Source organism: Dendrobates tinctorius, unplaced genomic scaffold, assembly GCF_039654945.1.
Source record: "Dendrobates tinctorius isolate UK_male_01 unplaced genomic scaffold, ASM3965494v1 ptg000069l, whole genome shotgun sequence".
Classification (NCBI taxonomy): domain Eukaryota; kingdom Metazoa; phylum Chordata; class Amphibia; order Anura; family Dendrobatidae; genus Dendrobates; species Dendrobates tinctorius.
Genome location: NW_027361737.1, coordinates 28,054,944 through 28,076,106, shown reverse-complemented (window position 1 = coordinate 28,076,106; position 21,163 = coordinate 28,054,944). Strand labels below are relative to the sequence as shown.

At 46.3% G+C, this 21,163-nt stretch overlaps 1 protein-coding gene across 2 annotated transcripts in view; it reads right to left on the bottom strand.

Moving 5' to 3' along the window:
- The window catches only part of LOC141095317 (claudin-10-like), a 120,662-nt gene that overhangs the window by 5,014 nt on the left and 94,485 nt on the right, over positions 1 to 21,163 (bottom strand). For both annotated transcript variants that reach the window (XM_073581282.1, XM_073581283.1), the window contains 3 exons: positions 20,873 to 21,037; positions 14,740 to 14,821; positions 11,504 to 11,617 (listed from right to left, as the gene is read on the bottom strand). In XM_073581282.1, coding sequence (XP_073437383.1) covers positions 11,504 to 11,617; positions 14,740 to 14,821; positions 20,873 to 21,037 — 361 coding nt within the window. The remainder of the gene's footprint in view (positions 1 to 11,503; positions 11,618 to 14,739; positions 14,822 to 20,872; positions 21,038 to 21,163) is intronic.

The window sequence follows — 21,163 nt, the reverse complement described above, 5'->3', positions numbered from 1 at the left end:
GAGTGCCATCTTTTTTACGAACCAGGACAATAGGGGCCGCGCAAGGGCTCTGGCTTTCTCGTATGACCCCCTTCCGAAGCATTTGGGCTAATAAGGTTTTCAGTTCCTGGCATAGCTGCGGTGGTATTTGCCGATATCGCTCCCGGATGGGGGCCGCTCCTGCCGTGGGAATCCCATGTGTAATGGCCGTGGTACATCCAAAGTCATCCTCGTGGCTGGCGAAGACACTGTAATATTGTCCAAGAAGTGTCTCTACCTGGAGAAGCTGGGCTGGCGCTAGGCCGGAAAGTTCAGCCCGCATTCTCTCCAGGATGGCGCGACCTTTCTCTTGGGCCGAGGATGCGGCAGTCTGTTGGGTTCGTACCGTTACTGCCCAGGGATCTTCGGGCTGCACCTTCAACTGGACCGCGGGGTCCGGCAGCATCTCCTCCAATAGCCTTACTAGTTTGGCCATTTCGGCCCTGGGCTTCAGGGCGATATCTTGGTCTTCCAGGTTGACACAACGCACCAGGACGGTCCCTTCCCGCACTGTGGCCAGAGAGCGGGCCACCAGGGTGCAGGCGCTTCGAGTAACATGGTTCCACCTGCACCTCCACGCCCTCCAGTGGCATCGGGGCGCGGATCGGCAGAGCCACCACCATCTGCCCTGGAGGAAGCACGAGCGGGGAGCCGCCAGCGCGATGACCTTGCCCAGCGCCTCACCCTCCTGGCACTCCTGGAGCACTCGCACCTCCCGCACCAACCGCTGGAAGACCTGCTTTTGGGCCGTGCGAGAACCCCACTGACTTAGGGTCTCCTGCATGGGATCGTTGAGGAGTAGATTGCCGAACTCCCACAGTATGTTCATGCCCAAGATGATTGGATGATGGTCGTTAGTCTCTCCTTGGGTTAGGACCACTCCCCGGCGGCCGAGGGATTTACCACACAATGTCATCTGGAACCGCACCACTCCGGCGACAGGTACCGGCAGTTGGTTTGCGGCCACTAGTCATATCATGGGCCCCCCGCCACTTCCGGGAAATGCTGCCGGAAGTAAGCTGCCGGCATGGTCGTTACTTGCGACCCCGTATCCACTAGGCACCTTACAGCACGACCCTCGACTTCGGCCCATACTATTGGGCACTTAGCGACCAGTTCTTCGGGACTTCCACCACCCCTTGTTGTGGCTTCCAGCTCCGAGCGGCGTCCCCCATGCCCGGAGCCTTCTAGTTTAATGTCCGCCGGGGTGGGTATCTCCCACGCCACAGACACTCCCGTGCGAAGTGGCCCAGTTCTCCACACTCGGCCACCCCGTGTATTGCGAGGCCCCCAGGGCCCGGGATTGTTGCCAGGCCGGCAGGGCGCGGGCTCCGGTCTCTTTTTCACTTCAGCCAGTTCGCGCCGGATACTCTTCAGTTCTTGTCTCAATCCATTGAGGCTCTTCAACAACGCTTACGGAAGCCTCCATGCTCCAGGCCTTCCCAACGGGAGCCGCCATCCCCTGCTCTTGCTCTCGTACCCAGGTCTGACTCCCCACTTCAGAGAAGGCTATACGTGGGTTCACTCGGACCTGTTCCCGCAATGCCTGCTTGATTAGCGGGTCCCGGAGTCCAGTCACTAGCAGGTCGCGCAGGGTAATGTCGACGGGTCCTATCTCTATTCTGTCCTTCCTCTCTATGGCTGTGTATAACTCCTGGAGGGCGTTCATATACTGGGTGATGGTCTCCCCCTGCATCCGACTGAACAACCGGGTTCTCAACTCCCCCACATCTGTTGGATCCCCGTGGGTCTCTTCCAGGATCTGCAAGACCCTGGCGAAGGTGTTGCGGCGTCCCGGGGGTCTCAACATCACTGACTTCCGGGCTTCCCCATCTAGCGGCATAAGGGTCACCTCAGCCTCTAAATCGCGGGTCATGGGGTGCATGTGGAAAAGGCCCCGCATACACTCTATCCAGCTCTACAACAGCGTATCGGAGCCAGAAAACCGGGGCAAGTTACTTAGCATAGCCCCCAGGGAGATGCTGGAGCGGGGGCCCCCATTATCAGCAGCACCCGCAGCCCCACTCTGATCGGGCGCATTGCCGTCTGCGCTCGGAGACTGCATCCTGCCGACTGCGCCTAATGTGGTACTAGCAGGTACGCAGGATGCAGTGACGAGTCGCGAGTTGGTTTGGTGCTTTTATAATAACGTTTATAGGCCTAAAGGGGACTTTCCTCAGTCTCAGCCTGTTCAACCAAAGGGGGTAACAAGGGTTGCCCTCGCAGGGGCTCAATACAGTTCACACAAACAGAGGAGAACACGACTACGTCCGGCGAGAGCCGGTCACTATAGGACCACGGTATGGCCGACTACGGGTCCTTAACTATATAGTCAACTTAGCCGTACTGACGTCCCTCGGCGTTCTGGACGGTGGTTCTTCGGCGGAGCAGCAGCTGGGCCCAGCTGCTGAAGAGTTGGCATAGTCTTTGAGCGTTCCGCCGCTCTTGTGGCGCTGGGGCACCTCATGCCCTGAAGGAGTCCTTGGACGAGTAGGCCGCAGCCCCTGGAAGGGGGCAAGCGGCACCGATGCGGGGTGGCGGGTGACAGGCCACCTGTGCAGCTAGCCACTGCGATGGGGACTCCGTGATGAGCAGAGGCTCGGCCCTTGCCGCGGACCGGAGCGAGACAGTGGTGGCCGCCGACAGCACTGGACTTGCCGCAGCCACGGGCTGTGGTGAGGTGGCAGCGGCCGCGGGCTGAGCTGGGGCAGCAGTGGCCGTGGGCTGGAGCGGGGCAGCAAGTCTCGGATGGTCGTCTTGGCGCCGTCCCTCTGAAGTCCTCAGTGAGCGTGTTCCCTGGCACTTGTAAGTCGCTCTAGCTCTCAGTCGCTTCCACGGTCTCCTGCTGCCTCTGTCCCGGTCTGCTGACTCATCGTGACAGGCGCTCCCCGCCCCTTTTATACTGGCCCCTCCCCTAGCCCATCTGTCTATCTCAACGGTCCGTCCCCGAACTCTGTCCCCCGGGAATAGTTTCCCCCGGAACCTAGATGACGGCTCCCTTGGTTCCGGCCTGGACACTCGACGGGGGCCCTTCCTCCCACACTCTTAATGGCATTCATCCAAGGGATGACTAGTTCTGTGGATATGGCATCTGATTAGCCCATTGAAGCTGCGTCCCGGGGGTCTCAACATCACTGACTTCCGGGCTTCCCCATCTAGCGGCATAAGGGTCACCTCAGCCTCTACTCCACTCTGTGGAGTGACCCTTAGGGTACCGCACCAGCGATCCTTACCAGGTCGTATCGCTGGTGCGTCGCTAAATGATTGCTAGTAAGATTTCAAACAGTCAGATCTACTCAATAACGCAGCAAGGATCTCGGCGGTCATTGGGACCTTGTCACACAGCAGCGATTCTGACGACTCCCGCCTACGTCCATGATTTCTGAGTCGCTAACGAGGTCGCTCATCGGTGTCAAACACGGCGATGCATGCTGGCCAGCGGGACACCAGTGATCAAAAAATGGCCCAGGACATTCGAGCACGATCAGCGACATCGCAGCGGGGGCCTGGTCGCTGCTAAGTGTCACACGTAACGAGATCGCTGGCGAGGTTGCTGTTGCTTCACAAAATCGGTGATGCTTCAGCGATATCGCTTAGTGTAAAGTACCCCTTAAAACTTTAATGTAGTCAGGTTTGGTGTGCATGACTATCATGTGCATGGGTATTAACAGAGGCCCTTTTACCTCCTGGGAAACTTCATGCAGTAAGAGGAGACCGAAATATAAAGCATTTTTGAAATCTACTATATATAATTATACTCATTCCCTGGAGACTGGAGTAAAGTCGGTTCTCCACTGTCTCGCTGTCTCGACAGCTTTGTAAAACTTCTGTCTCTGAGCTAAGAGATCAAACTGTGTGGATCTCTTAACTCAGAGGCAGACTGTGGAAACGAGGAGTGGAAACAAAGGAGATATGTGCTGCTTTCTTGCGTCATGGTGGATGAAGTTATATTGTGTCTGAAGCAATGTAAGATGGATTCCTATTCATTATAAGCAGCAGGAGAAGACTAGAAGGAGAAGCAACAGAAGCAAAACCTGTCACAACTTCTCCTTAAAGTGGTTGTTCAGTCACAACAAACTGATCACCTATCCAAATGATATTTTTGAGCGAAATACTTCCGGAACATAGTGTACCGGTGCATGCGCAGTAATGATTTTCGGCTTTGCCCGCAGTTGGGCAAAGCATACTGCACGTGCGTGAAGCAAGATTGCTTTGCGCACGCGCAAACTATGGAGTTGAACTTCTGTAATACCGGCAAAGATCGCGGACGGGGGCCATGGTTGGAGTGGATAAAGATGAAAACACGCCGCCCATCGGACCGGACACAGGCCATTTACATAGGCCTCCAACTTCCAGGGACAGATTCCCTTTACGCTTTTACAATCAGCTATGTCCAACTCTAGCAAAATAACCCTTTAGAAGAAGCTATAGTCTCCTTTTTCTGTGCTGAATAATTCATAAGGTCATCCAAGATCATGGCTGATATGCATTGATGAATTAATTCACTTGTTTTTGCTTTACTATTTCCAAATTTATGAAAGAAAGTAGCTGATCTGTTTTACCCATTGTGTTTTAAGGGCCAACAAGTTAATACAAATGGCGAAACAGGTCCTGACCAGAACTTAGCATCTGACAGAGTCCCCTTCACATTGGCATCTTTTAGAGAAGAGAATCTCATCAGAGCTGCACTCCATCAGGTCCAGTGAAAGCAAAACCCACTTCGCTGTAATATTGAGCTAAATCATCTAATTTGCTAATGACGTACAGTATATTAGAGAAATATATTATAATTTCATCTACTGTCACTTTTTTCTTAGAAACAACATGTCTTCTTTTTGTAAGGCTCACAAAATACAGATTAGATATAGGGTTTTTAGAAGGTGGCCATTTCAAGGGTGATTTTTGTTTTATTTTTTATTGGATTTCCCCTTTATATTGAAGGAGTAAAAATGACAATAACCATGCTATATCTTGGAAATCAAGTAAAAAATCTACACCAAACAGTCATTTAACAAATGCGAAAAAATGCAGAATGGCAAGATATGAGAACATGACAATTGTGCATTTAAAGGAAAGAAAATATTTTTACTTGCCACTATTATGTTACTCCCCATTGTTTATAAGTATTTGTGGATGGAAAGGTGTGTTGAGCCACACTTCCAGGACAGACTACAGCTGGTTGTCCAAAATGTGCAATTAAAGGGTTTGTCCAGAGTTTTTAAAATGTTTCCCCAATTCCAGAAAATAATAAAAGAATGTCTCTCAGCCATTTATTGCCCCTCCACTCCAGCGCTGTCACTCCATTGGTCTCCACTGGTCCTGCGGTAATGATCTCATGGACATCATTTACATGTCCGCTGCAGACACTCACAGGCCTCAGTGGTGCTACTGGAATGTAGGGGACATGACTGATATATGTGAAAATATCACTTACGGACCATCGAGGATCACCGGAGCTGCAGCACTAGAACAGGTTATTTCATAATTTTAACAATAATTCATTTCATTTACAATGAAACACTTCAAAGTGCCCTGGATGAATTTGCACCCCCTATAAATAGAACACCACAACGCAGACGGCGACAACCCTGGCACACGGTGCAAACACGTTTCCTGCAGCGGTGCTCCAGGTGCGCCGAACGTCTGTGGAGAAAATCCAATCTACCCGAAGATTTCATCCATTTTAAGTTTATGCTTAGAACATACAACACTGCCCTTCACCTCTCCAAACAAACCTATTTCAACACCCTCATCACCTCACTGTCCAATAACCCGAAACGTCTCTTTGACACTTTTCATTCTCTACTCAATCCAAGAGTACAGGCCCCAACCACGGAGCTCCGAGCTGACGATCTGGCCAATTACTTCAAAGAAAAAATTGACCAGATCCGACAGGAAATTATCTCCCAATCACCTCATACCATGCACTGTCCTCCCTCCCCCACTGCATCGAACTCACTCTCTGATTTTGAACCAGTCACAGAAGAAGAAGTAAGCAGGCTCCTTGCATCTTCTCGCCCAACTACTTGCACCAGTGACCCATTTCCGTCACAGCTCCTTCAGTCCCTTTCCCCTGCTGTCACCCCTCACCTAACTAAAATATTTAACCTCTCTCTCTCTTCTGGTATTTTTCCCTTCTCATTTAAGCATGCCATCATACATCCACTACTTAAAAAACCATCCCTCGACCAAAACTGTGCCGCTAACTATAGACCTGTCTCTAATCTTCCCTTCATCTCTAAACTCCTGGAACGCCTGGTCCACTCCCGTCTTATCCGCTATCTCTCAGAAAACTCTCTTCTCGACCCTCTCCAATCCGGTTTCCGCTCTTTACACTCCACTGAAACTGCCCTCACTAAAGTCTCAAATGATCTGCTAACAGCTAAATCAAATGGTCACTACTCCATGCTAATTCTCTTGGATCTCTCTGCAGCATTCGACACTGTGGATCATCAGCTCCTCCTCACTATGCTCCGTTCCATTGGCCTCAAGGATACCGTTCTCTCCTGGTTCTCCTCCTATCTCTCCGACCGCTCCTTTACTGTATCTTTTGCCAGTTCCTCCTCCTCTCATCTTCCCCTTACTGTTGGGGTCCCCCAAGGATCAGTTCTAGGTCCCCTCCTCTTCTCCTTGTACACTGCCCCTATTGGTCAAACAATCAGTAGATTTGATTTCCAGTACCATCTCTATGCTGATGACACCCAATTATACGCTTCTTCTCCTGACATCACGCCAGCCTTTCTAGAAAACACCGGCGATTGTCTAAACGCTGTGTCTAATATCATGTCCTCACTATATCTGAAACTGAACCTGTCAAAGACTGAACTCCTGGTGTTTCCTCCCTCTACTAATGTACCTATACCCGACATTGCCATTTCTGTGTGTGGTTCCACTATTACTCCCCAGCAACAGGCCCGCTGTCTTGGGGTCATACTTGATTCCGAGCTTTCCTTTGCCCCCCACATTCGATCACTGGCTCGCTCTTGTCATCTGCACCTCAAAAACATTTCTAGAATTCGACCTTTTCTTACCTTTGACTCTGCAAAAACTCTTACTGTTTCTCTTATTCATTCTCGTCTCGACTATTGTAACTCTCTTCTAATCGGTCTCCCTCTTACCAAACTCTCCCCCCTCCAATCTGTCTTGAATGCTGCAGCCAGGATCATATTCCTCACCAATCGTTACACCGATGCCTCTACCTTGTGCCAGTCATTACACTGGCTACCCATCCACTCCAGAATTCAGTATAAACTTATTACCCTCACTCACAAAGCCCTCCATGGCTCAGCACCACCCTACATCTCCTCCCTTGTTTCAGTATACCACCCTACCCGCGCCCTCCGTTCTGCTGATGACCTGAGATTAGCATCCTCAATAGTCAGAACCTCCCACTCCCGTCTCCAAGACTTTACACGTGCCGCGCCAATTCTTTGGAATGCACTTCCCAGGTCAATACGATTAGTCCCCAATCCCCACAATTTTAAGCGTGTCCTGAAAACGCATTTATTCAGACTGGCCTACCACCCCAACACATTAACCTAATCTATCCCTGTGTGGCAGAGCCAAAAGTTTTACCATAACCAGGTTCCCCGCATCATGTTCCCACATGCTTTATGCCTCGATTAGCCCTCTGTGTCTGTACTGTTACACACTTAACATTATGACTGGTCCATACAATCAGGGTAACTGTTACCACCCACCTTTCGTGTCTCCCTCTTTCCTCATAGACTGTAAGCTTGCGAGCAGGGCCCTCTTTCCTCTTGGTATTTGTTATAATCTACTGTATGTGATTATTGTTCTGCTGTAATGTCTATTGTCTGTACAAATCCCCTCTGAAATGTAAAGTGCTGCGGAATATGTCGGCGCTATAAAAAATAAAATTTATTATTATGCTATAGGGCAATTTTTAAAAAGCCCCTTGAACTAGATATAACTCCCCAAGTAGCTACTAAAGCTCTAAATGTCTAACAATCTCCTTACTAGAACTACTACTGAACTCCACTTGCTTCATCTACTAAATCTACTTACTCGCCTCTCTAGAAACCGCGAGTTCTTAGAACAATGATGATTAGTATAGTTTTCCATTAAAGATATTGCTTTCCATAAAGCATTATATAGAAAAAATTATATAGAAAAAAAAAAAAAATGTTCCCTTAAAATTAGGTTTTGCATTGTTATTACCTGAGCTTGGGAATTACGTGTAAAAATATATTTTTAAAGTAACACTTCAGCAATTTTTTTTGCACATGTAATGTAAATTAACCAACAATATTCTAGATAGTTGCATCTATATCCTCTTTATTATGAACAGCTGTATTGTGTGATCTCCAGTCCAAGTACATGCTCTCATGTGTTGACAGGAAGACAGTCTCCAACTTCCTGTGAACTGAGAGCCACGGAGATTAGGGACGTACCGATAGCGCCTTCTTGTCTGGCAGAATGAGTGTGTGCTGACTACCAGGAGTAATCTGCTCCCTGCTTCACTCAATTGGACAGCACCACACCCTACTAAAGCTCTTAGCTTACTGCTAATAGATGCCATATTTTTTCCTCTGGTTTACTTTTCAGCGCCTGTTTTGTCTATGGGTTTCTGGTTCTGACCTGGACCTATTTACTGACTATTTTTCTGTCTCCTGATTTTGTAACTTGTCTGCCCTCCAGATTCTTACCCAGCTAGCTGATCACTCCTACCAGCCAGCAGCCTGCTCTGTGGCCCCAACCCAGAGGCCCCTGTGTATGTCCAGATATCTTTACAGGTGTGGCTAGCGCTAGGTATGCTTTGGTAGCCATTTTTAGAGCATGACCACTGACAGAGGGGCCCATTGCACTTTGTTTGTCCTCCCCATGTAGCTAAAGAAATCAGCATAGATTTATGAAGCTGCATAAAAGACAAACTGTCTTCGTTACTGAATCACTACACAGCTTTCACATTGTATTGTGCTCATGAAAAATGAGAGCTGTGCTCTGATTAGGGAACAAAGATTTTTTTTCATTAGACAGTTTCATAAATCGTCCATATAATTTCTGCTTCACAAAAGAGTTTAATGATACAGTAGGTGAATGCATATCCTTACACCAAGGCTGGATGCAGCCCTTCTGGAGTGGGACTGCCTATTGCCTGCACACCATCAGTTACTATCAAATCCTGGCAGCCATCATGGGGATTTGTGAGTGAAGCAGATGTGCTGTTGATGGAGCTACAGTGGGGCAAAAAAGTATTTAGTCAGTCAGCAATAGTGCAAGTTCCACCACTTAAAAAGATGAGAGGCGTCTGTAATTTACATCATAGGTAGACCTCAACTATGGGAGACAAACTGAGAAAAAAAAATCCAGAAAATCACATTGTCTGTTTTTTTTTCATTTTATTTGCATATTATGGTGGAAAATAAGTATTTGGTCAGAAACAAGCAATCATGCTTTCTGGCTCTCACAGACCTGTAACTTCTTCTTTAAGAGTCTCCTCTTTCCTCCACTCATTACCTGTAGTAATGGCACCTGTTTAAACTTGTTATCAGTATAAAAAGACACCTGTGCACACCCTCAAACAGTCTGACTCCAAACTCCACTATGGTGAAGACCAAAGAGCTGTCAAAGGACACCAGAAACAAAATTGTAGCCCTGCACCAGGCTGGGAAGACTGAATCTGCAATAGCCAACCAGCTTGGAGTGAAGAAATCAACTGTGGGAGCAATAATTAGAAAATGGAAGACATACAAGACCACTGATAATCTCCCTCGATCTCCACGCAAAATCCCACCCCGTGGGGTCAGAATGATCACAAGAACGGTGAGCAAAAATCCCAGAACCACGCGGGGGGACCTAGTGAATGAACTGCAGAGAGCTGGGACCAATGTAACAAGGCCTACCATAAGTAACACACTACGCCACCATGGACTCAGATCCTGCAGTGCCAGACGTGTCCCACTGCTTAAGCCTGTACATGTCCGGGCCCGTCTGAAGTTTGCTAGAGAGCATTTGGATGATCCAGAGGAGTTTTGGGAGAATGTCCTATGGTCTGATGAAACCAAACTGGAACGGTTTGGTAGAAACACAACTTGTCGTGTTTGGAGGAAAAAGAATACCGAGTTGCATCCATCAAACACCATACCTACTGTAAAGCATGGTGGTGGAAACATCATGCTTTGGGGCTGTTTCTCTGCAAAGGGGCCAGGACGACTGATCCGGGTACATGAAAGAATGAATGGGGCCATGTATCGTGAGATTTTGAGTACAAACCTCCTTCCATCAGCAAGGGCATTGATGATGAAACGTGGCTGGGTCTTTCAACATGACAATGATCCAAAGCACACTGCCAGGGCAACGAAGGAGTGGCTTCGTAAGAAGCATTTCAAGGTCCTGGCGTGGCCTAGCCAGTCTCCAGATCTCAACCCTATAGAAAACCTTTGGAGGGAGTTGAAAGTCCGTGTTGCCAAGCGAAAAGCCAAAAACATCACTGCTCTAGAGGAGATCTGCATGGAGGAATGGGCCAACATACCAACAACAGTGTGTGGCAACCTTGTGAAGACTTACAGAAAACGTTTGACCTCTGTCATTGCCAACAAAGGATATATCACAAAGTATTGAGATGAAATTTTGTTTCTGACCAAATACTTATTTTCCACCATAATATGCAAATAAAATGAAAAAAAAACAGACAATGTGATTTTCTGGATTTTTTTTTCTCAGTTTGTCTCCCATAGTTGAGGTCTACCTATGATGTAAATTACAGACGCCTCTCATCTTTTTAAGTGGTGGAACTTCAATATTGCTGACTGATTAAATACTTTTTTGCCCCACTGTATATCTACAAAAAGGACTTCTGTATCCTGTCACAGATAGTAATACATTTGGTGACCTTGATATAGATGTGACATATAAAGTTAAGAGAGATTAAAAGGTGAGATAAAAATCTGCGATCCTGTGTGATATTGCCCCTGTAAACAACCCTTGTAAGGCCACATCTAGCAGATGGGATCCAGTTTTTGGGCTCTTCATGTTTAAATGGATATTAGAAAGCTAGAGAGGGTTCAAAGGCAAACAATGCAATTATTAAACAGGATGGGAGGTCTCTTTTAGGGCGCCGTCAGACGGCCATATAAATCGGACCGAGATCGGACCGCAATGCAACGGACTGTGGCTGCTTTCCTGACAGCTGCACAGAAATATATGAAGCTGCTAAACTCAATCAGGAGTGCCGCCGGCCAGTCTATTCATTGTGGTCTGATTTGGTTCAATTTATACGGCCGTCTCACTGTGCCCTTATAATAGGATGTTAGAAAAATTAAAATTGTTCAGTTTAGAAAAAAGAGAGAGGCGTATACACGATACATGTATATTGGGGTTCTTTGCCATGGATTGACCGCAGCATGTGCAGTGCATTTACTGTACATTAAATGTGTTTACTTTTCTCATTGTGCTGTACTTGGTAGAAATAAAGTGCTTGTACAGGAATACACACACATATTTAAGTAATTATTGTACTTACCCTTTTTTCGCAGTTTTATTCTTTTTCTTGTAAGAACAACACAGAAGAGAACCACCAAGAATAGCCAATACCGATCCAGCCCAACCAATATATAGTGCAGTGCCAAGCTCATACCTGATAGGGAAATATGGTATTAATATTGTATCTGCAGACTATTCCTAATCTACAGTATCTATCATCTACCTATTATCTATCTAATATCTATCTATCATCTATCTCATATCTATCATCTAACTAATATCTATGCATCTATTATTTATCAAGAATAATTTGAATAGCTGAAAATAACTCATATTACAAGTGGTTTCTCCAAGTTCAACACAAAATGCCTCTTTTCATGACTGCTGCAGCCTCAGACTTATCATCAATCCATTAATGGCAAGCATTTTTAGTATATAGCAGAGTGCCCTTTGGCTGTTATGACCTGCTGTAAAGGTGATTCATATGACAGCTACTGGCAATGTTCCTGAGGAATTTTAGCATTGTCACGGTTCCACCCCTCAGGGTGTCCGGGATGCAGTTACTGACAATTCGGCCATCCAATCTGGTACAGCGGTATGCTGAAGCTGTCAGTACTTTGATTGACAGCATGGCCATCCAGTCTGGTACAGGGGCGTGCTGAGCTGTCAGTGTGTTGATTGACAGCTTGACTAGCCAATCTGTGGCTGGGAGGCATCGCCTGTCTCAGGTGTGCACTATCCCGGGTAATTGCCATGCCTGCTTAACTGAGCAGGTTCTCCCAGACCACCGCCAGACATACATTCATCTTGTGCTCTCTGTGCCTTGAGTTCTGTATGCTTGATCTGATGCCTGACCTTGGACTTCATTCTGACCATCCACCTGTTTAACCCCTTCAGCTCTTATCCGTTATCCTCCTGGCACTCTGATCTCAGAACGTTACCCGACTATGCTTTTGTCTCTTCCTTCTGTTTAAGACGTACCCTCCTGGTTCTGACCTTGTACTCCCTGACCACTAGTGTCACAAGCATATTCCTCTGGTCAGCGCCATACTGTCCTTAGTGGCAGACCACATAGATACTATGGGGCCCATGCCACTGAGCCCCCACCCTAAACACACTGCCCATCTTTATAATTTCAGTGGTATCCTGGTGGATCAGGAAGCCAAAGGCATGTGGGGAGGAATGATACTAAGTGAGGGGCTGTGTGGGCATGATATTGAGTGAGAGGCTGTAGGGGTCATCATACTGAGAGAGGGGATGTGGGAGTGATTATAATGAGTGAGGGGCTGTGCAGGTCATGATGCTGAGCAAAACCAAAGGAAAAAACAATATGTGTATATACCCTAATGAAAATAAATAAGTAAAAAAGCAAGTGCATTAAATAACATAGGGTACTTGGTAAACACTATTTTGATCAAAAAAGTATAAAGCTGTCCCACCACGGCAAGGTGTACCCATTTGAGACAGTAACTACACTAACGGTTAAAACCTTTTTTTTTTTTTTCTTCAGCATTTTTGTATTCAGTACAAATAGGGTGTTGCCTCCTTTCTACTGAGCTGTGTAGTTCACTTATAGTCCCTCTGAAGCTGGGTGTCCGTTTGGGACCCAGAGACTCGCTGCCACTATTCACACTAGGTAGGTTTTAACCGTTAGTGTAGTTACTGTCTCAAATGGGTACACCTTGCCGTGGTGGGACAGCTTTATACTTTTTTGATCAAAATAGTGTTTACCAAGTACCCTATGTCATTTAATGCACTTGCTTTTTAACTTATTTATCTTCATTACGGTATACACACATTGTTTTTTCCTTTGGTTTTGCTTGCTTTTATTGCCAGTGTGAACATGCTTTTACATCTTGCATGTCATTCAATTCTACTCCAGTTCAGTTTTTTTGTTTTTTCTTTAGGTCATCATACTGAGTAGAGTGCTGTGGATGCATCATATTTAGTGAGGGTCAGTCATACTGAGTAGGGACTGCCGCATAATACTAAGGAGCCATCATACTGAGTGAGGGCCATCAGTTTCAGTGAGGGCCATCATACTGAGGAGCCATCTTACTGAGTGGGGGCTATGATGCTGTGTTTAAGGGAACTATGGGAACATCATACTGTGGGGGAGGAACTTTAAGGGCATTATGCTGTGGGCATATTAAATGTGTTGTGGGCAAGGTGGGTAGCTTCATATTGTACATGTGGTGACTGTGGAATGAAGTTGTGAGGGTGGCTTCACTGTGGGGATATCATACTATGTGTGGGTGGGGGCAATTTTGGGAACATCATACAATGGCCATGAAAGGGGTATCATGGTGGAGAACACTTTTGGGTGTAGGGGCTTCAATAGGGTCTTAACAACTGAGTATGTGCCTCAATACATGTCTCTCTCTCTGTCTATAAAAGTTGGAAGAAATTACTGCCCCTATGTCGCCAAATAGTTTTTTGGAGGATGACCCAATTATAACTTTTGCTATGGGGTCTCATTATTTATATGTATGCTCCTGTCTCCACTTCATTAGCATTTTTGGATTGTGGAGGGTAGTCCGAAAATTAAGAGATTATGACTTTGCACAAAGAAAGAAAAAGATAGCAAAGGCATTAAATGTTCTTAGTGGTCAAATCTGAAGTATATTTCTAAAGTTATAGGAACACTGGCTAGACTACGTGGACTACCCAGATATGAAGTCCATGGAAAATCTCTGGTTGGCGTTGAAGACTGCAGCTGTAGCGTGTAAGCCCAAGAAAATTACTGTACTGGAGGTCATTGTCCTTGAGGAACGGGCAAAGCATAATCAGGAACACACCCTGATGTCTGCCGAAGGAGCTCTGCTTAGTAGTAGAGACGCTTGTCATGAAAAGATTGACTAATTTTGAGACTACAGTGGGCAGTAATAGCAGCATTTTGTTTTATATTTGGAGAGACCACTTGTTAGACGAGCTGTGTGGAGCTATATACTTTGTTCTTGTTTCAATGGCTTATTCTAAACAGCAAACAAGTTACTTTTTTTGCTATTAAAACTACAGTGATTTGCAATGGGGCCTGAATTATCTTGATTACAATTGTATCTATCTGTGCAATACCCATAAACCCATCATTTCTGTACTTGCAAACAACTTTTCTAACTAGAAAATTAGAAGACTATTCCCCATGTTCTATGGATGGAAATAACTCCTTTCTATGCTATTTTTATATCCTAAACTGGCTAATGGATCAATGTGTTTGAATTATAATACAACATTATATTGTAGAACTAATAATATTATTATATAAAACAAACTCACTTTATTCCACCATAGAGAGGATCAAAAAACTGCTGAGTGATACTGGCTGCATACCAGGATACGGGCACCAGGCAGCAGAGACCTGTATAGAATGGTAATGGATTACTCAGTGTTACATTATGGCATTGTGTGCATGTTCAGTCAATATCTTTATATCGCTGTGGTTCTATGTACCTTTTAAAGGGAATCTGTCACCAAGTTTTTGCTACTTCATCTGAGAGCAGCATAGTGTAGGAAAAGAGATCCTGATTCCAATGATGTATCAGTTAGTTTACTGGGTGCAGAAGTTGTGACACAATCATAGCTTTTAGATTTAGAAAGTAGCAGAGCTCAGAAAGCTGGTCAGACCAGGGCTCGCGTGCACTATGGTCATGGCAATGATAATCTCTTGGTGATAAACCTTTCATTGTATGGAAACAACAACACACAGCCTAATAAGTGACACATCACTGAAATCTGTGTCTCAGCCCCTAGATCATACTGTCCTTAGGTTTCATAGCAAAAAGATGCTGAAGATTCCCTTTAATGTATGACTGCTAATTAAAGGGACTCAGTCTGTCTGCAGAGAATGACTGTTCAAACCAAGTACGAGTGCTCAGTGCATCAGGGCGGGGCCAATCATTTATATACTCCTTCCCACCTGCTTATTTTCCATGTATCGCCTCCCTTGTCTGGCTCCATGAAGCCAGAGCTGTCAATCAAATGAGGGAGATGGAGGTAGAGGGACCACAAGCAGGTGGGACGGTGTATTTAAATGGCTGGTCACATCATAGTATCACCAACAAGCAGAGAATAATTACATTTTTGCCAAGATTTCACAATACAAACTGGCTACAACACTAAATAAATCTCTAAGACCTGATGAGGCTGGTGTAATTACTTAGAAAATCTACATCAGAATAACTATATGATCCTAATCTTAAAATGAGCATTTAATGAGTCTAAAAAGTGAGAGCTCATGAGCCCAAGTGTATTCAGTCTCCTCCCACCCAGCCTGACCGAGAGCTGCACCTTATACTGAGCAGATCTCAGCAGCAGCAGTGAGGAGGGACACTGAGAAGCTGTCAATCAGGTAGGCTGGGTGGAAACGGATTTTAAACTTTTATAATGGGTTATACAACCATTCAGACATGGATTTCCAAAGTAAGTATACCAGCTCTGTAATAATCTGTGCAGTGTATGTTGTGAAATCTGGTGACAGATCTGCGTTCAACGCTGTACCGATTAGGTACAGTACAAAATAAGCAAAACAAAAACCTCAGAGGAGCAAACAAGGATCAAGGAAGTGTTGGCAAACCAGGTGCTTTACTAATTCAAGATATTAGGGTATGTGAATGCGGTGTTTGCAGGTACGCAGGATGCAGGGACGAGCCGCGAGACAATTTGGTGCTTTCTATAATAACCTGTATAAGACTAGAGGGAACTCTCCTCAGTCACGGCCTGATCAACAAAAAGGGTAACACGGGCTGCCCTCGCAGAGGCTCTATACAAGCAAACACAAGCGGGTAGAACAGACTACTTCCGGCAATAGCCAGTCACTATAGGGCCGCGATATGGCCGACTACGGGTCCTTAATTGTATATTCAACTTAGCCGTCCAGACGTCCCTCGCCGTTCGGGATGGTGGTCTTTCGGCGTAGTAGTCGCTGGGCCCAGTTGCTGAGGCGTTGACGAAGTCTTCGCGCGCTCCGGCGCGCTGATGACTCTGGAGCCCCACAGGCCCTGGCGGAGTCCTCGGACGGATGGGCCGCAGTCCCCAGACTGGGGCAAGCGGCAGCGGTGTAAGGTGGTGAATCACAGGCCATCTGCGCAGCTAGCGGCTGCGACGGGGAGTACACGACCAGCAGAGGCTTGGCCCCTGCTGCGGACCGGAGCGGGACAGTGGTGGCCGCCGATGGCACTGTACTTGCCGCGGCCACTGGTGAGAGCAGGGCGGCTGCGGGTGGCAGGGAACAGGCCGCAGCAGCAGGCTGGAGCGAGATGGCAGTGGCCGCGGGCTACCGCGGGTAGGCCTCAGCTGCAGGCTGCGGTGAGGCGGCAGCGGCCGCGAGTCGAACTGGGGCCGCAGGGGCCGCGGGCTGGAGCGGGGCAAGAAGTCTCGGATGATTGCCTTGGCACCGTCCCTCTGGAGTCCTCAGTGAGCGTCTTCCCTGGCACTGGTAAGTCGCTCTAGCATGCAGTCACTCCCACAGTTTCCTGCTGCCTCTGTCCCGGTCTGCTGACTCATAGTCTCGGGAATTCCCTGCCTCCTTTATACTGGTCCCTCCCCCAGCCCATCTGTCTGTCACAACGGTCCGTCCCCGAACTCTGTCCCCCGGGGACAGTTTCCCCCGGAACCCAGAAGACGGCTCCTTTGGTTCCGGCCCGGACACTCAATGGGGGGCCGTTCCTCCCACATGATCACATAGAATTTTGGGTCAGTTTTTTTCATGGAAAGGGTCTGCTTCAAAAAAACACCTGAAAAATCGCTCAAAAATGCTTGAATGACTCTTCCAATTTATTTCTCTTGTAAAAGTTTTTTTTTTTTTGTTTATATGTTCAGATTTTTGAATATTTTTTTCTCCTGTTTAGATTTTGAAGAGCGCCTGACGGGGAAAGTGCATGTCACTTTTTTAAAGAGGCTCTTGATGGAATTTGTTCCAAATTAGACAAGAGGATGCAAAAAAAATATTCAGGAAAAAAAAGTGTTCCAAAATGCTTTAAAAATTCATCAGAACCTTTTCAAGAAGCTAAAAACTCTTTAAAATACTTGAACAAAAAGCGTTTCCAATAGTGGTTTACTCATCATTTTTTGACGGCCTCAAGAAATCCACATACATTTTATATCAAAACTTATAAAGAGGTGCTTGTGTTTGGAAAAAAAAATCTGACTTTTGATTTTACAGAAACAGGTCTATGATTGTGGATGAGCAATATCTAGCACTTCAGCTCAACCCCATTCACTGGAATACAATTCTGAGCGGACTTTGTGCTAACAAATACAAATATCCAAATAGCTTTTTTTTCTTGTTCTATTTAATATTTTTCAAGCATTTTTCAGCTCTGTTTACCTGGCACAGGCTGTATCGAGGACTTAAATCATTCACAAAGTCAGCAGTGTCTACTTTCTCCTGCAAAGTCCTACTTGTGTATAATCTGTAATTTATGGCATTGTCGCAGGGCTCAAACAAACATAAATCCTAAAGTACCGTATTCGTAACCCAAGAGCGGTCCGAGGAGCCGGTGTGATAGACAGACTACAGCGCACATAAATTCTCAGCTTTCTACTTTATTATAAAAGTATCTTGAAAGTTTTCTATTTGTTCCAAAATAACCAAAGGGAAAAAAAAATAATTCATGGTGGTCCAGGGTGGGAAGCAAATCAAATCTTCAACCTGTCACAAATCACCTATGATGTAAGCCAACATGGGATCTGATTGGTTACTTTGGGCAGCAATTACATTTCTTAATAGAACAGTTTTTATGCAAATGTTTTTTTAAAAGGGTTGCCCGCTTTAGACAATCCCTTTTTTTTGTTAAAAGGGCCCACAGACAACATGCTAATCTCAAATATTCAAATTGTCTCTTCAGAGAGGAAGAGGACTCACACATTGGAAGTAGCAATCCTAAATTAAAGTCAGTATCGACCCTTTAACGAGCCTTGCCCGATGACATAGAGCATCTGGTTTGGCGATTATCCTATCCGTGACATGTGTTTGCTCTTTCTCAGTGCAAAACAAGAGGTCTGTTTTTTTCTAGATGAAGGGGGTAACGTTTCTTATTCTGGAGAGAGCCATGTCGGGGCAAGGGGAATTATAAACAATTTGCATATTTAATTTCCCATAGGAGAATTGCATGGCCTATGAGTGTCCTTTCCCCAGCTTGACCCTCTCAACAACGAAAGAAGCTACCCCTTAGAATCACAAATATTATAAAGATGAGAATCGCATCAGCTAGCTAATATCTATGGAGAACCCTGGCAACAATTGGTAAATTCTCATACAGTGCTTCTTCAGGGAACCTGAAGCAGAAAAAGACACTTATTCTGCTCTTGCCACTAGACTAAGGTCCTGAGATGAATAGTCCACATTATACTAATTCAGAATTCCTTAAAAGAGCAATTGAAAACCAGACAATCCCTTTAAAGAAACAATCCCATCAAAGTTTTTATCCTCCCAATATGTTGGAATTGTGGCGCCCCTGAGGCTCAGTCGCCACAGAGGTACTGCACCTCCTCCTGAGGTGTGGTGCCCCACCATCCAGGTAAGTTGGGGGCTCCTGACCATGCTCCAACACCTGCATCCCACACAACACGATAGTTCAGCAAAGCCACATTGCGGCTCCCTGCTTGGAGTGTAGCAGAGCACCTTTGGTGGCTCCCTGCTTCGAAAACGAAACGTGCTGGGAGGTGGGTGGAGTTTAGAATACATAAGAGAGCGGGAAGGGTTAGGATTACAGGAAGTCACTCAGAGAGGAGTGAGGGAAGAAGATCCCTGGGAGAGGGATGGAGGAAGGAGGTGCTGCAGCAGACCTCAGTGACCTGGGTCTGCTGGCACGGGAAAGGAAAGAAGGAGAAAGACATTGAACTGAAACCTGATCGTCCATAAGAAGGAGAGATTAGTACGGAACGAAGGAGTAAAAGGGAACAGAAGACGTGGGTTAGGAGAGAACCCTGCCTAGAAGTTCTAAGCGCAAGGCCGGGGCCCGGTCCCCGAGGTTGTATGGATGCTAATGGTCCTGCAGCAGACACTGGTGGAGTAGTGGGCTGCAAATGCACTACTCCCATCTAAGACTTGGGGGCACAACAGCAACTTGGATAGTGAGCCGGGGCTCAGGAGTAAGGAGTCCCCGAAGCAGGCTACAGCTGTCTGCCATACAAGTAGAGTTCTTGGGAACATCTGTCTGGAGGCACTCCAGTGTAACTCAGTACTGAGAGTACTTCACACTTAAAGGCGCTATAAGAGGAGACGTTCAGAAAGGTACATGTTGGCGGAGCGTTGGAAGGGAGCATTCCATCTGACCTGGAGGTTGATTGAGCCTCTGACCTGGAGAACACAGTACGGAGGCAGGCACCTGTGTGTACTACAGACTGTGAGTAAATCTTTGGAACTACAAGGCCTGGTGTCCTCCATTGATTCTTGCGCACACACACCCAGCACTACTACATCCGAGTACCAGCTACTACACTGCCTGCGCCTCTCAGCTACCCCCTACATCTACACTGCCCTGGGACTACAGCTCAACCTGTGGGGAGCTTCACCATCTTGGCTGCAACACACCACCAGTCCCAGAGGATCTGCATGCAGCGTCGGCTTAACATCTCCCTTGCCGAACACCACAGGTGGCATCACGAACTATCATTCAATTAACTACATTCCACCATTCAATCCCCCCTTTTACATCCCGCTGACACCGGCCCGGGACCGAGTACCCCACAGCCCTGGGAGGGCGACCCAGAATCATCATATTATACAGCACTGTGTACTTACAATTGCTCATTTTGCTTTTCTACCCAGCTAATTATTCTGTTTTCTCTACTCTATGTTATTATTATTATAATTCATTTTTATAGCGCCATTTATTCCATGGCGCTTTACATGTGAAAAAGGGGGATACAAAGATGAGTACAGTAAACATGAGCAGTACAAGGCGCACACACAAGTACAGGAGGAGAGAGGACCCTGCCCGCGAGGGCTCACAGTCTACAGGGGATAGGTGAGGATACACTAGGAGAGGGTAGAGCTGGTCATGCAGCGGTTCAGTAGACTGAGGATCTAAGTAGTCTCTTTTCCCTGCATGACTAATTCCACCTCTTTAACTCCTGACCCAGCTGCTCCTTCCACCCCCGCCAGGGACTTTTGCAGTGACTTGTGACTTATACATGGAAAATTGACCTAATGTTTCTACATAGAGCTTAGAAAACAGTCAATTTTTAATCACGTGAGGTCATAGGCCTTATGGAAATGAGAAGACTTATCTGGGTAGAAAGGTAAAGCAAGTAATTGTAAGTGCACAGTGCCATATAATATGGTGATTGCAATATATTAAGATAAAAACTTTCATGGAAGGAGGAGTGCTTCTGTAACTAATTCTTTAGAAGCCGTTTAAGCATGATGTGATCAGAATAAAGCTGAAAGGTAGACCAAATACAATACCTGCTAAAATGAAGACAAGTCCCCCAGAAAGCGCTATTTTCCCTTTGGTGTGGTCACTTTTAGTTCCGAATTTTGTGCACTTTAGTCCAAATAAGGAGATTAAACAAGCGAAGAGACCCAAGATGAGAGAGATGATCATCAGGGCACGGCATGCTTGGACGTAAGCTGTGGGAGAAAGACAAGACATCAGTTTATTGAGTCCATTAATGATCCATAGATGTGATCTTTTTGTCATTGGCATATCATTTCCACTGTACAACAAGTATTTAAAGGAATCCTGTCATCAGAAAA